Raw genomic sequence first — 18,012 nt, 5'->3', positions numbered from 1 at the left:
TCATGGGCATGGTCCTATGTCAGACAAAGCCCATGAAAGGCATCAGTTATAGAGGAAAGGGAACCGAGATGGCTGTATTATAATTTCTACATGTGATGAGACCGCAAACCCGCACGCAGAAATAGTTTAGCTTACAGCCTCAAAGTTTATTGCGTTAGGCAATGCTGTATGCCACCCATTTGGTACAGATTGTTATGATTATTTGTGACTCGTCACGAGTCTTTACTATGCTCCACATGTAACTATGCACTATACCAATACGTGATGTCTTGTATGATTACAGTTGCAACTTCAATAAACAGATTTCTAAATAAATCAGTTATAGAGGAAAGGGGATGTGGTGGGTGAGGCTCTACTGCAGACCAGAGTCATTACAGACTAGGTTGTCCTGAAAACATGCCCTTGTTTTGACACTGTAAGGATGGAGTTTTTTGCAAACCAGATGTCTCAAGGCAGTCACAGAGAGTTTTTAAAACAGATGCATCCAAGACAGTGTTTCCTTTGCCTTTTTTCACTTCAGAGCGCTTAATTTCTGCATGTTTCAATTTGCTGGCAGCATGGAAAATGGAAGGTCACTAAGAACAGGCTTTCTCCAGATGACCTGACCTTGAAAGGAAGGAAAACAGGCTTCTTTCATAATCTTCAAAGATTTTTGGTGAGAAAATCTAGCATATCTCCCAATTTTGAAGGACATGCATAGGCTGCACAAAGACTGAACCCTGTGTGTGTCCTCAACATTGTGACATTCAAGAATGTACGGTGTCAGCCATCAGAGAAGGTTTTCTGATAGTTTGAAGGGTTTGAATAAAAACTGTTCTTGACTTGGAAGAAGCATTTTGTCACTGTGCAATGGAAAAGAGTCCGAAGTAGAATAACATCCCTCTCTTGGTCTAGACCTCGGAGAACCCTGGAAGGAAGAAATTCTTACCCCTGAAAATGAGGGGGGGATCATTCTCTAATGGTACCCAGGGGGATGTTAGAGAATAAATATGCTTAGTTGTTCATAAAGTATGTGTAGGAGAGTAGGATCTGCACTTATGTTGCCCCCACTTTTTTTCTGATGTTAACACTGGATTCTGGCTATAGTCTGGCTGGGTCCCTGATAATCAGGGCCCCAGTCTCTCTGTTCTCTCTAAAAGACTTGGAGTGCATATTAGATGCACTAGTGATTGGATACTGTGGTGCATTATGAGCCCCTAGTATATGGTACCTTAGGTACCAAGGGCACAGGTACTTTACAGGCCTACCAGGGGCTGAAGCATGTATTATGCCACCCCTGGGAAGCAGACTAAATCTGACACCTCAGGCCTGCTACTGCAGCCTGGGTGAGGTAGTGTTAGCACTCCTCACAGAGGTATAGGTTCCTATATGTCACCATACACACACATATAAACCTATCAGTCACCCCTAGAGCAGGCCCTATCAATCCTGAGGGCAGGGTGCTGGGTTTACAATGTGAGGGGGTGCCTCTGCAGCTGGCAGGGTCTATTCCCTGTGGCTGTTTGTGGATGCGGTTAAACCATATACTCTTAAGTGCATTATAACCTCCCGGTAAATGCTAACTTTGGAATGACTGCATCAAAACATGTCGTGTTTGGTGTCAAACAACTTGGAATCATACCCCCACACCAGTAACTGGTGTGGGAGTATGATCCCACCCTTCTAGAGGGGACGACATGCACCCACTGTGGAAACACGGTAGAAATCTGAAAGAGCCCTGGCATCACAAAATGGATGCCACCAGCACTGGCACTGGGCTGCCCTCCTGCTGCTGACAAACTCACAGTGGAGGACGCCCAACAATAGGCATCCTGTCACGGGGAGGTGACACCACTTTCCAGACAGGATTTAGTGTATTGGAGCTGGGTGGGTGCACTCTTAGAGTGCTTTGAAGTCCTGCACTGGGGGAGCAGTAGGCTCCTCTGTGCATATGCCAGCTCAAACCGGTTCAGGGGCTACCAGCCCCTGCTCTGCTGCGAAACTGGACAAAGGGAAGTGGGTGTAACCACACACCCCCCTGACCCTCCTAGGGGAGTGGTCATAGAGCTAGATCTTCCCTTTATTTTACTATAAGATAGGTAAACCTTGCCATTGCAAATCGGATATCCCTGGACGACGCTCTACGAGAAGAATCCTGGCCCTTCGACGTTCCACTACCTTTGGAAGACGGAAGAATCTCCCTTGGAGTCAAGGAGTGACTCCCCTGCTTGGCAGGCACCAAAAACTTGAATCAACGGTCGCAAACTTTCCCGCTCCCGCCGGAGACCGAAGTCCCTGCAGCCCCGGAAGTGGATTTCCTGACTTCTCGACGGCCATTGTGAGCCCCCAGCAGAGCTGAGGCGAGTGGACCCCACGAGTGACGAGGAACTGCATTACCTGGGAACCGTGCACTATTGTCGAGTGCAACCCCTTCACGACGTTCTACGAACTTGTGCTTTGGATCACGTGTGGCCCAAGCCTCCAGCAGGATTACCCCCGAAAATCAGAGGCCTACCTCGTCCTGAGTGACTGTGGGCTCCTGTGAAGCGAATCCTCACGAGGGAGGCATCTTCGCCATCACTTGCCGGCAGTCTTGTGGGTCCCCCGAAGACTTCGTCGAACCGAAGGGCTCCCCTGGTTGCTCCAGGCCTGCCCTGACTTACCCTCGCTGGGTCCCTCAGACGTTGCTGGTCTGCACCGCTGACTTTTCTTGAATTCCACGAGACTTGCTTTTGCCAAGACTTGTTGGCTTCAATCCGGTTGCTGACACCTCAGTAAGCTGCAGACTTCGTGGGACCCTCCGAATCCAGCTCTTGGCCGTCGTCGACGCCTCCTGGTCCTCGCGGTGGAAGAGTCAAAATACCCTTGATCACCTGAAATCACCCGACTTCCGTGGGCATCCATCTTCCTGGCTCCGGGTCACTGGCAAGTGAATGTGAACACTGTCCCTTCTGCTTTCAGGTCATCTTCACCTTGAATCCAGCCGTGGATTCCACTGGACACTTCTTCAGTCTTCGCAAGCAGCAAATCTTCTTTGGCTTCCACAGAAAACAGCTACACGACCAGACACCAAAAGACACCTATGCATCCGGCTTCCCTGGGTAAGGTAACTCATGCACTCCGGTGCCCTAGTGTGTGTTGGCCCTCGAATTACTTACCTTGTAAGTGGCTTGCTTGTAGACTTCCTCAAAGTACCCTAAAACTTTAAAAATCCAACCGCGACTTGGTGCATTGAAATCAATAGGGAACCCGCGGCTGTGTTCTCACACTGCACGCGTCTCCCGTGGGTCTTTTACTTACCTGCCTTGGGTGGATTAGTGAAGCCCCAGCGATTCTACAGGCCCTAGGCCTTGTCCCCTTGCAAGTCGACTTTCCTAAACCTCTTTTTTAGTATATGATCTGGTACGCCCCTAGGGCCCCAGCCATATTTGTGCTTAACTAATTGTGAAACGTTGATATTTGAATGTGTTCCGGACTTCTAATCTCATAAAGAGATTAGTAGAGCGTGTCTAGAAATAAATACATATATATTTGATATATATACCCGTGTGGTGTCCTTTCATTTGGTGATTCAAGAGATTAGAAGGTAAAACAAGCTGCTTTACATTCCTCTGCGACTTAGCCTGAAGGCTGCTCTCCACAGCTACCACTAGGATAGCTTTCTTTAAAAGGTTGTCTTAAACCTATCTACCATAAGAGTCGAATTGGACTGGTGCAAGGTGGCCACTATAACTAGTGACCAGCATATGCCAGGCCAACTTCTCATAGTATGGTAGTAAATAGTCATCTTATGAGCAGAGTTTTGGATAATTCCATTCTCAGTCAACATTTAGTTGAAAATCTAAGCCATGGCAGGCTCTATGGGGAATGAAGCTCAGACCCTCTTCACTTCAGTGACTCTAGTTTGGGTCAGAGTTAAGCAGATGGGCTACACACTGTTTAATGTTAAATGAGCATTTACGATCACTGTTGCCATTTACTAATAGGGATTTCTAGCATGATGACCTGAAATAATTAAAACACGTAAATCCATGCTTTAGAATCTCCGTAGCATAAGGCTGGACCCTTTCTCAGCCCAACAATGTTGCTTCCTTGCATAGATAGAATTGCAGTTTATGTAGTTATGAGACTAGAATGAGCTGCCTCACTTCTCAAACCCTTCTTTTCAGGGCTCATTTATGTCCTTATTTCCTACTCCATGTAGGAACCAAGTCCTTATTCTTTTTCTAGCCACCTTTACAAAAAACACGTATCATTTCTCTCCCAAAGACTCTTCCCTCCACCACCCAAGACTTCTAATTCCTGTGCATCTATTCACTTTTCCTTCAGTTTAATCTCCATTACTTAGCTGGTATTCTTCACAAACTGCTGATCAGATGCTAACACATGATGATGTGGGGATTTTAGAAACAAAATAAGTGTGGAAAAGAGCATAAGTATCAAATCTACATAATGTGGTCTGAGTGACTGACCACACACACTTGGCTTGAAAGGAGTACTCCTAAAAAACTCAGAAATAATGCAATTCTAGTATCTTGGAAGCCTCACTGCTATAAAAAAAAAGCTGCTATCCCTTTCAACTGTGGTTATCTGCTTTTCTACAACTCCAACACACACTTGTTATGTTTTAAAGTTGAAAGAAGACTTCTGAAACAGTAGTACCTGAGAGTGCAATGGCTAAATTATGAGGTTATATAATAAGACATACCTAAAACATGGTCCTCTTCTGATTTCCTCTGTATCGAATGTGGAAGCACCCAGACTGCATCAGCCACACAAATTCATTAACACTATGCTAAAACATTGCAGTGAAATCAAGAAAACCTTGATTTTGCCCACCATTAGTTTAAGATCATGAAAGATATTTGCAGACTTACTGTGCTTTTCTGTGAATGAGGTTATAGACAGCATCCCACCATGAACTATGTCTTTCAGTGCACAGCGGCTTGCAGATGGCCATGGGTAAACATCGCGGCTGGTGTGCACTGTAGTGAACATTAAAGTGATCTTGCAATTGCAAATGGCTGGTAAATATCACACCAAGAAGAAATACCTGTATTCAGAGAAGAAGAGAAAGCAATTCATAATTGGGTAAAATAGCTGGTCAAGAAAGCAATTTTAAAAATCCGTAAGCGTGCAAACCTCGAGATCTAAGAGACATATGGACTCCGGAGCATTGGTATCGAGTTTGGAGGTTTCCTGAGGCAAGCGAGGAAACAGCTGTTTTAACCATTTGCGAACTGTTGGAAGTGAGTCGAGATCATGCCACTGTAAACCCAGCCAAGTCAAATGGTGGAGATCACCATTATGCAAACGGATTGAACCTAAAGGATAGAATATACATAAAACCAAGTCAGAGGAAAACCCACTCTCGGACTCTGCCAATTGTCAACAAAATACACTTTATTCCTGGAGAGAGGCAGTGATTTCAGCAGTTCCAATGCAACTAGTCTTTCAACAGAATCACATGCCCATTTATTTAGCAAAACAACTTTTGATTTGCACCCTTCATGTGAATCTTCAGAGTAAATGAAGTCCTTCTGTTCAAGGAAGATGGATGTTTAGAAGTCTACATGGCTTTCCATGGCTGAGGAGCGCACAATCACAGTGATGACCGCATGCCACAGCAGACAGCCAGGAGAGTGAGTGGCTCCTGCTTGCCTGAACTGGGGAGGGGTTTGAGGAAGAAGCAAGAAATTAAGCAGTAAGTAAAAAAACTCATGTTACAATATACTGCCTGATGGTTTATAGCACAAATAATGGGATGGAATAATATATGCTAAGATTGGCTGTCAAGGGAGTCTGCAAGCTGTAAGACCTGAAATGGGGGCGAAAAGTTGCTTATTCTCCCTGTTCTTTTTTGACCTAATTCTGCTTCCACACTAGATTTTAATTAGAAGACTGCACGTGAAGGGGGAAATCTGGGAAAGCAATCCTGCACTGACTAAAATTGCTATCAGAAAGACTGCTCGATTTAAAACATTCTACAAAAACTGGGGTATCTGCTAGGTTCCAGAGAGGTGCTCTCAATCATCATGTCTTCATTTTATGATGGATTTCCTTTATGCTGTACAACGAAATCATTGAAAGATCCATATTCATGTGTGATGTGACTGCCTGACAACCACTCAATGAAGGAATGCGATTTTGTCAAAGCGTGTCATTGAGAAACACTGGCAAAATATCAGGCTGAGTGATTACAAATCAGAAATAAAAAGGCAAGGGAGGGGTAGCCTACACCTTAGAGGTGGTGGTGTCTGCTCTTACTACTCTTAAGAGTAGTAATGACTGGCAACATCATAGAGACTTTCATCCACAACTCGACACCCACGCACTTACACAATCACCATCCAAGGAAGTTCCAAGGAAAGAAGGCTCCTTTATGCTACTGAGTCGATAAAAGGTACATTGCCCTCGGGAGTCACAATGTCAGAGTCTACTGAAGGCAAAATACATTAACATAAAGGGACGCTTACTCAAAAAAGATCTTCTAATGGTGCAGGTATCCACGTTAAAAGACGCAAAGATGCCAAATGATTCAGCAATACAAAGTAAAACAGTGCCAAGAAGATGGTGATGTCAAACAAATATTCATCACTGCGTGTGCCCAGGAGAGCATTATAATTGCAGAAACTGCAATGATATGTCACACCTCAAAATAAATAAGGCAAATGCAGTCAAAACCAAACTCAGGCAAGAAACTGTGCTCCCAAAAGATGGAGAGTATCTTGCTTAAACAGCCAGACATCCAAATGGAGAAGAAAAACAAGGTTTACAATAAAAAAAAAAAAACTTGTGAATAACAAAAGCTTAGCCAAGTTGCAGTCCTTAATCATGAAGCAGTTTCTACACCTACTTCATCAATTAATCAACCTTGAGAAAACTAGGCCTGTATCATAATCCTTTTTTTGTGCTGCACAGAAGGGATGTGTGCTTTTGTTTTCATGTGTTCAGCACACACATTAACTAGACAAATATCTGAGTTAGTGCACAGGCTACAGACAGCAGAGCTCGAAAACACGAGGCAAGATTGCCCCGGTTTCCAAGCTTTGCCGTCAGAAAACCATGAACTAACACAGATTGTAAGGTCTCACGTAGACCGTGCATGCGCTGTGCTGCAAGACATTGTTTACAATTCAATGGGCTTACATCCCGCCTACAGAATACATATTAGTTGTCAGGTCTCGCCTGGCAAAAGCAGCGCATGCGCTGCCCTCGCCATGAAGAGGACCTTTTGGAATCAATTCTCCCCAACGCTTGCATGCACACGTCTGCATGGACAAAGATGGCTGCTCTCGCCATCTGTCCAATGCAGACAGCATGCGCGTGTCCGTACGGACTGTGGACAGTCCGACGCCATCTTGTCTAAATAGCGCGTTCCCCACGCTGCCGCGCTCACTCCCCCACGCTGCCGCGCTCACTCCCCCACGCTGCCGCGCTCACTCCCCCACGCTGCCGCGCTCACTCCCCCACGCTGCCGCGCTCACTCCCCCACGCTGCCGCGCTCACTCCCCCATGCTGCCGCGCTCACTCCCCCATGCTGCCGCGCTCACCACGCTCACGCCTCCCCACTCCGACGATGAATACAGGGTTTAGTCGTCTTTACCACAATCTATGCATGCATGAAGAGCGCATGGAAGCAGAGTCACTGCATTGCTTTATATGGATGGCACACTGCAGCTGTACTTAGTCAGCAGGTAAAGAGAGTCCGGTTTGAAAGGTAACCATAAAGAAATGCCACCTACAAACTTTGTACTGAGAGCCAAGCATATGCTAAAGACGCCAAACTTTGTACTTGTGAGCTCGGATTCGTGCATTTCACACACAAAGGTAACCGATTCAAGTCTTCTGAATCTGGGTCTCAATGTCTGGATCTCTCTCTCACCTATGGACAGGCAGTCCTTGTAGCCTCAGTGCCTGCAACTCTAGGTGCGTCAGTTATTGGACCTCTGACTTCCTGCAGCTGTCCCTGGCCCTCTTACAACCCTCTCTTCTTACACTGGCAACAGACAGCTGCTGGCTCTGGACCTCCTAGAGCCTATACCTCTGTAATACCTGCAGCTCCTGGACCTCACCTCAACCTTGTAGCCCCTCTTTAGTGCTCCCAGGCCGAGGACCTCCAACTATCTCTACCTTTAAGTGCTCCCAGCCCCTGGGACCCACACTATCTGTATCTAGTGCTCCCAGCAAGTGGGACTCAGGCTATCTGGCCTCTCTGACACTTCCAAGCCCTGGCACTCCCTCTATCTGTACTTTCCTAGTGCTCCCAGCCCAAGGACCTCACACTATATGCGCTTCTCTAGTGCTCCCAGCTCCTGGCACTTCATATATCTGTACCTCTCTTAGGCTCCCAATTCTCATGACTCACACTATCTGTACTTTTCTAGTGCTCCAAGCTCCAGGAACTCAGAGTGGCTGTAAGTCCACAGCACTCCCAACCCATGGGTTTCACACTATCTGTACCCATCTTGAGATCCCAAACGTGCCATCACAGTATCTGAACTTCTCTAGTCATCAAAGCCAATGGGCCTCACACTATCTGTACCTCTCCAGTGCCCCAGCTTTTGGGTTCTGTAAGAAAGTGCACCCTTTTGGCATGGTTACCCCCACCTTTTGCCCTAGTACTGATGCGTTTCGACTGATTGTGAACTGGGTACCTGCTAACCAGGCCCCCCGTGTCAGTGTCTCTTTCCCTTAAAACAGGTAAATGTCTAATTGCAACCAAATTAGCGAAGACATTAGCAACCCTGTAAGTACCTAATAAGTTGTACCTGTGGTACCCAGGACATGGGTATTACAAGCATTGAAAATGCAATAGGTCTCGCCTTTGATTAAGTTAAAGCCATTTGCTTTACTAATGGTATGGTATAGCAACGCAAAGGGCTTTAACTTAGTGAAAGGCGAGACCTATTGCATTTTTATTGCTTGTTTTTGTTGTCACTCATTTCCAATCTTTAGATTGCTTAGCTCCCGCAGGTTTCCTTGCCTTTCTCGTGTTAGTTCCTCCCTCGCACAAGGGACAAATAAATGTGTTCTTTCTAGTCTTCTGCAACACACTTTCTTTATTTTATAAGCGATTCAGTATTATTCCTGGACACGCAATGTGCTTTGCTACTCTTAACACAGACATACTAATTCTTATTTAAGTTGCTTTCACCCTATCTACCGGCTCGATTGATGCTTTTGTTACTCACACCCCCAACTGTACTCCTTCACTCTTTGCCACTAATCTTTAGCCATGCTGAACAGAAGCTGTGATGCTGTAAAACATGGCTAAAGGACATTAGCAAAGCCAGTAACTCACACATAAGCGAGACCTATTGGATTTGCCAAGGCTTAATTGAGTTAACAAATACTCAGAATACACTTTAAAGAAACGCACAGATCCTTTCTGCGCCAGCAGTGTGGGAAACAGCATCATGGTAATGGTCAAGAGGTGATAAAACAAACAAGCAACTAAGGAAAGTTGACTGTTGCTTAAATAACCAGGCTACATCTGATGATGTGGCTGCTGAAAAACCTGATCGTCACTGGTTCAATGACATCAGCAAATGTAAAAAAGAAAACAAAATATTATATAATATATATTACGGCATTCTGAAGGCTGTCATTTATTTTGAATACAATGAATCAGATTAAGATTTCAATACAGCCTCATTTGCAATTAGTGTTCTATACTATTCGTTTGGAATAATATTGACATCTAGACTTATTTCTGATATCAGGAGTTATTTACCATTTATTCTACATTATTTATTGAGTATAACATTCATATCTGCCAATGACATAACCTAAACACTAAAATCAATAAAGAAATACCTGTACAATCTTAAATATGTAATACTTGTTTGTCCCATATGCACTGAAACTCACACCACATACTGTGCTCTAAAACAGGATCGGTTAGGAAATTTTATAGTTTAAATTTGACGTAAAAGATGAAAAACATCCCTTAAATTATTCTGGAGGATCAAATAAATAACTAGTGAAGTTAAGACCTCTTCATTTCGAGCGCTAACCCCTCAGATGACGCCCCCCCCCCCAAAAAAAAATCATAGAATATTAACTAACTATATATTTCCCCATGGGTATGCAACAATCCATCATGGAGTGTGGGAAAATATATTTGCTAACATCTGCCATCAGCCATGGACTTCTCTCTGTAGTGGCATTACAGGAGGTTCTGAAGCAAATACAAACTGAGCACAGAAATGCACCGGCTATTGATTTGGGCACAAAACTAATGGGAAATTTAATTTTGATAGTCTCTTTGATTGTTCTGAGCAACATTCACAGCAAAACAGCACTATTGGCAATATGCAAGCACCACGCCACCGTGCCACTCAAGCACAGGGAGCAAGAGTTGCTGAATATTATTTCAGAAAAATGTAAGTCCATAGGTTGAGATACCCTGGGTACTAACTATCCAAACCACAACTCAAGCCAAGAGTGAAGTAGATGGAACACCAATAGACAAGGCACCATACCTTATGAAGAAACAAAGGGCCCATAAGAACTCCTGGATCGCCATCTCAGTGAGAGTCCGTAGGGGATTATAAGTTGAGTGATCATATCTATCAATCAATCCATTTGTAGAGCGCACTAATCACCCGTGAGGGTCTCAAGACGCTGGGGGGGTGGGGTGCAGCTACTGATCGAACAGCCAGGTTTTGAGGAGTCTCCTGAAGGTCAGCAGGTCCTGGGTCTGACGCAGCTGTGTGGGTAGTGGGTTCCATGTCTTGGCGGCGAGGTAGGAGAAGGATCTGCCGCCGGTGGAGGTCCTGTGGATGCGTGGGACGGCGACGAGGGCGAGGTCGGCGGAACGAAGCTGTCGGTTCGGGGTGAAGAAGGCGAGACGTTTGTTGAGGTATGCTGGTCCGGCGTTGTGGAGAGCTTTGTGTGGGTGAGGAGCTTGAAGGTGATACTTTTGTTGACTGGGAGCCAGTGCAGGTCTTTCAGGTGGGCAGTGATGTAGGTGTGGCGAGGTATGTCGAGGATGAGGTGTGCAGAGGCGTTCTGTATGCGCTGGAGTCTTTTCTGGAGTTTGGCCGTGGTTCCTGCGTAGAGGACATTGTTGTAGTCCAGTCTGCTAATGACGAGGGCCTGGGTGACAGTCCTTCTGGTTCCGGTGGAGATCCACTTGTAGATCTTGCAGAGCATGCCGAGGGTGTTGAAGCAGGAGGAGGAGACGGCGTTGACTTGCTGGGTCATTGAGAGCGAAGAGTCCGGGATGAACCCCAGGTTGCATGTGTGGTTGGTGGGTGTGGGTGGGTGCAGCTCCCAGGGTGGCTGGCCACCAGGAGTCGTCCCAGGCAGAGGGGATGGAGCCCAGGATGAGGACCTCTGTCTTGTCTGAGTTAAGATTCAGGCGGCTGTTCTGCATCCAGTAGGCGACGGCCATCATTCCTTCGTGGAGGTTGGTTTTGGCAGTGGCGGGGTTGTTGGTGAGAGAGGATCAGCTGAGTGTCGCCAGCGTAGGAGACTATGTTGAGGTCGTGCGAGCGGACGATGTTGGCGAGCGGTGCCATGTAGACGTTGAAAAGGGTCAGGCTGAGGGATGAACCTTGGGGAACGCCGCAGATCTTGGTAGCTTCAGAACGGAATGGAGGGGGGCCAACCCTCTGGGTTCTGTCAGTGAGGGAGGAGGTGGTCCAGTCCAGAGCTTTGTCACGTATTCCCACGTTGTGTAGGCGTGTGCGTAGGGTGCGGTGGCAGACGGTGTTGAAGGCGGCCGAGAGGTCCAGGAGGATGAGGGCCGCGGTTTCGCCTTTGTCCAACAGGGTCCTGATGTCGTCTGTGGCAGCGATGAGGGTGGTTTCGGTGCTGTGATTGCTGCAGAATCTAGATTGGAACGGATCCAGGATGTTGTTCTCCTCGAGGAAGTGAGTCAGTTGCTTGTTGACGATCTTTTCGATGACTTTCGCCAGGAACGGAAGCAGGGAGATGGGTCAGTAATTCTTGACGTCCTAAGCGTCCGCTGTGTGTTTTTTGAGTAGGGCGTTGATCTTGGCGTCCTTCCAGCTTTCCAGGAAGGTGGCCGTCTCAAAGGAGCTGTTGATGATCTTCCGGAGTTGGGGTGCGATGGTGCGGTTTGCTTTGTTGAAGATGTGGTGAGGGCAGGGGTCGGATGGTGAGCCGGAGTAGATGGTGTTCATGGTCTTGATGGTGTCGTCATCATTGACGTGGGTCCAGGAGAGAAGGCGGTCGGTGAGGCGGGGGGCGGGGGGGGGGGCTTCGGTGGTGAGTCTGCGGTGTCGGCGGCTCTGTGACGGCAATCTTGGGGTGAAAGAAGGTGGCTCAGGAGTCTCATAGGTCTTGCGACGGCAGGATGTTGTTGGAGCTGGGGCTGGAGAGTTCTTTCACGATGTTGAAGAGCTCTTTACTGTTGTGTGCGTTGTTGTCGATGCGTTCCTTGAAGGAGGTCCTTTTGGTGGCTCGAATGAGTTGGTGGTGCTTGCGGTTGGCGTTCTTTAGGGGAGCGTGGTTGTCAGGGGTTCGTTCGTGGCGCCACTTCTTCTCTAGTCTTCGGCAGGTCCGCTTTGATTCCTGGAGGTCGGTGGTGAACCAGCTGGCCTTTCTGTTTGTGCATCTGTTTGAGGGCTTTTTGATCGGGTGAGGGTGTTGGCGCAGTCATCGATCCATTGCCTGAGGTTGCGGGTGGCTGTGTCGGTGGTGTCTGTTGGTTGGTCTTGAGCGAAGGTGGTGATGAGCTGGTCTTCGGTGACTTTGTTTCAGCTGCGGTAGGGGATCTGTTGCGGGCGGTGGTGCGAGGTGGGTTCATTGAAAGTGAAGTGGACGCAGCGAAGGTCGATCCAGTGCAGTTCAGTGGTGAGGCTGAAGGAGACGGGGTTGCTGGCGCAGAGGATGGGGTCAAGCGTGTGTCCGGCGGTGTGGGTGGGGGTTGTGACGAGTAGTTTGAGTCCGAGGTTGGTGAGGTTATCGAGCAGAGCGATGGAGTTGCTGTCGTCGGCGTTCTCGAGGCGGAAATTCAGGTCTCAGAGAAGACCATATGACACAAACAGCCCGATGGAGAGAAGTATATGGATGCCTCTCCCCACAGGACTCTGGGGCTAGCAGACGCTTGGGGCCATTCTGAAGAAGGAAGGAAGGGTCGAACAGAGTATCGAAGAAAGAACAAGCCTGGCTGCCATAAAAGTAAGGAAGGGCCATCCCAGTAATACGTCACAGAGTCTAGTAGAAAAAAGAAAGTGAAAGGTTCAGAAACATAGGCTCACTCTAAGATGGCAGGATTGACAACTAAAAAGTAATAGTATGAGAACAGAACTTGAGGGTCTAAGAGAAAAATGTCCATGAGCTGGCTCTAAAACATTTTTTTTTAAATGCCTTGCAGTGCATCAGCAAAATGGTTTAGATAAGAACTCAATTTCACATGTGATTCTTCTTTTGAACCACAGGTTCAAGTCCAATATCCATTTAAGGCAGAAGCAACGCAAGATATAAAAGTTATCCGGACAGAATTGTAATATGATGCATGGAATTCTGTTAAATATCTCTACTTTCCATATAATTCAGCAACTTGATGCACCCAGTCACCTATTATATCTTTTTGCAACAAATATCCAATTGCTTTATTGATGTGCTTGCTTTTACACTAGAGATTTTTATTCTTCATGTTTGTAAAAAATGCTCTCTTTTTCATATGTGAGAGCACCAAGGCTTTAAGTGGTTGTGGAAGAGGTCATGGTGTGACAACGTATTATAAGGAATTAAGTACCACATGCCATACATTAGGATATTACAAGTCACCTCGGAGTTCCATAACCTTATAAAGGAGCTCACCCTTCGACTTCATTTGTCTATATGGTCATGGAGGTCCCCGTTGATTTTCAATATCTTTATAATGTACGGCAGGGTGTACTTTATCCCACATATCATGAGTGATAGTACCCTGTTGCTTGATCATGAATACCCATCTCTTCCCAGTGGTTACGTCAGATAATTTAAATCATCTAGTATTGAACTAGAGAAATGTGAACGCTCTCTCTAACATGCAGTGCAGAATGCCTACAACATTGGGCTAATGACAAATTTAGTATAGAAAAAGCGAAATATTTTGACACTGCAAATATTTTTTTTAGTCAATATACAGCGCCTGAATCACAATATTGGACAACCTTTTCATTTGGAGGTACCCAATATATGTAATTACAGAGGGGTATAAAACACTCATCGTCTACAAGACAATCAAAACTCTTTGCAAAACGCGGACAATAAATATTTCACGGAGAAGGACTTGAATGAACTCTTAGAAAGGACAGACATTAAAGCATTTATTCTAGACGAAAATGGATATAACATGTATTTTATAAAATGAAAGACTGCCTTCCTTAGTGTCACCTTTTTAGGATAATAATTATGAAATGATCGCAATGGATTGGTTGTTTCTACAGAAATGTACCATTCTTCACCCATCAATATAGAAAGAAAATACAAGTCCTTATGGGGTTTTTGAATTTTGGAAGGGTACCTGCCACACTTGTCAGAGGGGGAATCTGTTACATTATTTGGTGACGCACAACTTTTTCAACACATACAATTGAGATTGGGCAAGCTACAGGCAGAATTCTGACAAACAAGATAACACCTGAAAAGGGAACATAAACCAAATCTAATCATCAGGGTCATCCCTCGCACATCAGGCTACACATTGTATTATACATGAGGAACAAAAAGTCTATAAATCTTTTATATACAACTGCAGAGGAGAAAATCACTCAAACTGAGAAAAGTCTCATGTAGTACAGGCCACTATCTTGAAGAAGATACTACTCGGGTGCGGTAAAAAAGTTACAGCGGTTTCCCCAATGTATACATTACAGGCAATTACTAAGGTGAGCATTTCCTTGTGCTCACGGCTATGCTAAGTTCAAAGAAACTTGAGCAGTTCTCAACAACCCCAGCTTGAGTGTCACTCCCTACATTCAAGAATTAATTTTTACAATAGCAATAAGCAACAAGCAACAAGCAACTCTAACACCCATACACATTTATAAATTGTGTTAAATAATGACAGCTCCGCACAGCATTCAGTGTGCAAAAAAACAGGAACACTTTGCTGCTTTAGCTGCAGTTTAGAGAGTTTTCCACAATGCAAAATTCCAGGAGCTACAGGCTCACACTAAAACGTTAGGAGACTCAAAATTCAAGCCATCCTGTTAGCCCTTGAGAAAGCTGACCCATTGGTTGCCACACTGTCTGATTCCCCTTTCAGTATGCAAGGTTACAATGTAGACTTGCGCCTTTGGCATTGGACAGATTCAGATATGTAAAGGGTAAATCGATAAAAGCTAGACAGCTTTGGGGAAAGGTGGTTATCCAAAAGAACCAGGTACCACCGGTCTAGCTACAGCACAATGGTCAAAAAAGCGAAGGGATTCATGCAAAAAGGGAACAATGCAGCTAATTTAGACTCAGAACCAGAGTTTCAATCTTGCAGGTCTACACTGGCGTCCTTCCAACTAAGATTCAGGCAGCTATCATGACGACAATACAGACATTAAAAGGGGAGACACCCTATGCAGAATTTCCTATTCCTAGTTTTATCTAAGATAACATTCAAATGGTTTTCATCCCAGGGATAGATGATAGACATGTACTCAATCCTCAGTCGTACTAAACGTCAAAGGTATGAGAGAACAGCATGTGCACCGGCCGGCGTTGGTGCTGCAATAGTACAGCAACAGATACCGATTACCAATTATGTCTAAGGCAGTTTAAAATATGTACAATTTGTCAAACAAGGGCCTGATTTAGAGATTGGTGGATGGGTTATTCAGTCACAAACATGAAATATATTGTTTGCTTAGTCAAGTGCTATAGGATACAGTGCACTTTTAACAGTGCTGGCAGGATACTTTTAACATTTGTGCAGAGTAACTTATCCGCCACACACTAAATTGGGTCCAAAGTACTCTACAGATGTGACACCTAGCCCCCATGCCTCTTGTGGTATCAGATCTACCTTTTGATATTGCCTACCTCAACGCTGGCCATTTTTATCCTTTAAATTCCCAAAAATAAATAAATGTTTCAGTCAATTCATGTTTAGTTTTCTGTGGGTAAGGCCACTAAACACTGCTGCTGGTTAAGAGTTCATGAAAGATGTGCAGTGCCCATTAGGCAATGGCGTTACAACAAACAAATGATGGACGGAATGCTGACAATGCAGACATTCTCCCCCAGTCAAGAGATCTGGGTTAAATCCATCGTTCTTTTGCCCACTACGCCACCCCAGTTCAGACATGGCCATATGCAAATCAGTCTTGACCCTGTGCCTCATGGGAACAGTCCAGCCCGAACTGCCAAGCCATGTCTTCCCTGGACCGGATTCAAGCATCCTAGGACCGGTTTCTGGCTATCAGCCGTCATCAGCCAGGATAGCTTGACTCCAGTGGCGTAGTGAGCACGGGTCCCACGTCTGGGAATACCCATCCCACTTAGGGCGAAAAGCGTTACAACAAACAAATGATGGACGGAATGCTGACAATGCAGACATTCTCCCCCAGTCAAGAGATCTGGGTTAAATCCATCGTTCTTTTGCCCACTACGCCACCCCAGTTCAGACATGGCCATATGCAAATCAGTCTTGACCCTGTGCCTCATGGGAACAGTCCAGCCCGAACTGCCAAGCCATGTCTTCCCTGGACCGGATTCAAGCATCCTAGGACCGGTTTCTGGCTATCAGCCGTCATCAGCCAGGATAGCTTGACTCCAGTGGCGTAGTGAGCACGGGTCCCACGTCTGGGAATACCCATCCCACTTAGGGCGAAAAGCGTTACAACAAACAAATGATGGACGGAATGCTGACAATGCAGACATTCTCCCCCAGTCAAGAGATCTGGGTTAAATCCATCGTTCTTTTGCCCACTACGCCACCCCAGTTCCGACATGGCCATATGCAAATCAGTCTTGACCCTGTGCCTCATGGGAACAGTCCAGCCCGAACTGCCAAGCCATGTCTTCCCTGGACCGGATTCAAGCATCCTAGGACCGGTTTCTGGCTATCAGCCGTCATCAGCCAGGATAGCTTGACTCCAGTGGCGTAGTGAGCACGGGTCCCACGTCTGGGAATACCCATCCCACTTAGGGCGAAAAGCGTTACAACAAACAAATGATGGACGGAATGCTGACAATGCAGACATTCTCCCCCAGTCAAGAGATCTGGGTTAAATCCATCGTTCTTTTGCCCACTACGCCACCCCAGTTCAGACATGGCCATATGCAAATCAGTCTTGACCCTGTGCCTCATGGGAACAGTCCAGCCCGAACTGCCAAGCCATGTCTTCCCTGGACCGGATTCAAGCATCCTAGGACCGGTTTCTGGCTATCAGCCGTCATCAGCCAGGATAGCTTGACTCCAGTGGCGTAGTGAGCACGGGTCCCACGTCTGGGAATACCCATCCCACTTAGGGCGAAAAGCGTTACAACAAACAAATGATGGACGGAATGCTGACAATGCAGACATTCTCCCCCAGTCAAGAGATCTGGGTTAAATCCATCGTTCTTTTGCCCACTACGCCACCCCAGTTCAGACATGGCCATATGCAAATCAGTCTTGACCCTGTGCCTCAAGGGAACAGTCCAGCCCGAACTGCCAAGCCATGTCTTCCCTGGACCGGATTCAAGCATCCTAGGACCGGTTTCTGGCTATCAGCCGTCATCAGCCAGGATAGCTTGACTCCAGTGGCGTAGTGAGCACGGGTCCCACGTCTGGGAATACCCATCCCACTTAGGGCGAAAAGCGTTACAACAAACAAATGATGGACGGAATGCTGACAATGCAGACATTCTCCCCCAGTCAAGAGATCTGGGTTAAATCCATCGTTCTTTTGCCCACTACGCCACCCCAGTTCAGACATGGCCATATGCAAATCAGTCTTGACCCTGTGCCTCATGGGAACAGTCCAGCCCGAACTGCCAAGCCATGTCTTCCCTGGACCGGATTCAAGCATCCTAGGACCGGTTTCTGGCTATCAGCCGTCATCAGCCAGGATAGCTTGACTCCAGTGGCGT

At 46.3% G+C, this 18,012-nt stretch overlaps 1 protein-coding gene across 1 annotated transcript in view; it reads right to left on the bottom strand.

Annotated features, from left to right (window-relative positions):
• The window catches only part of RGPD4 (RANBP2 like and GRIP domain containing 4), a 795,990-nt gene that overhangs the window by 625,690 nt on the left and 152,288 nt on the right, over positions 1–18,012 (bottom strand). The window contains exons 10-11 of the mRNA XM_085622637.1: positions 5,122–5,303; positions 4,857–5,032 (exon numbers count right to left, since the gene is read on the bottom strand). Coding sequence (XP_085478763.1) covers positions 4,857–5,032; positions 5,122–5,303 — 358 coding nt within the window. The remainder of the gene's footprint in view (positions 1–4,856; positions 5,033–5,121; positions 5,304–18,012) is intronic.

This window comes from Triturus cristatus, chromosome 8, assembly GCF_964204655.1.
Source record: "Triturus cristatus chromosome 8, aTriCri1.1, whole genome shotgun sequence".
In the NCBI taxonomy this organism is placed as follows: domain Eukaryota; kingdom Metazoa; phylum Chordata; class Amphibia; order Caudata; family Salamandridae; genus Triturus; species Triturus cristatus.
The sequence above is the reverse complement of the archived record's forward strand: the minus strand, read 5'-3'. Positions and strand labels throughout refer to the sequence as shown.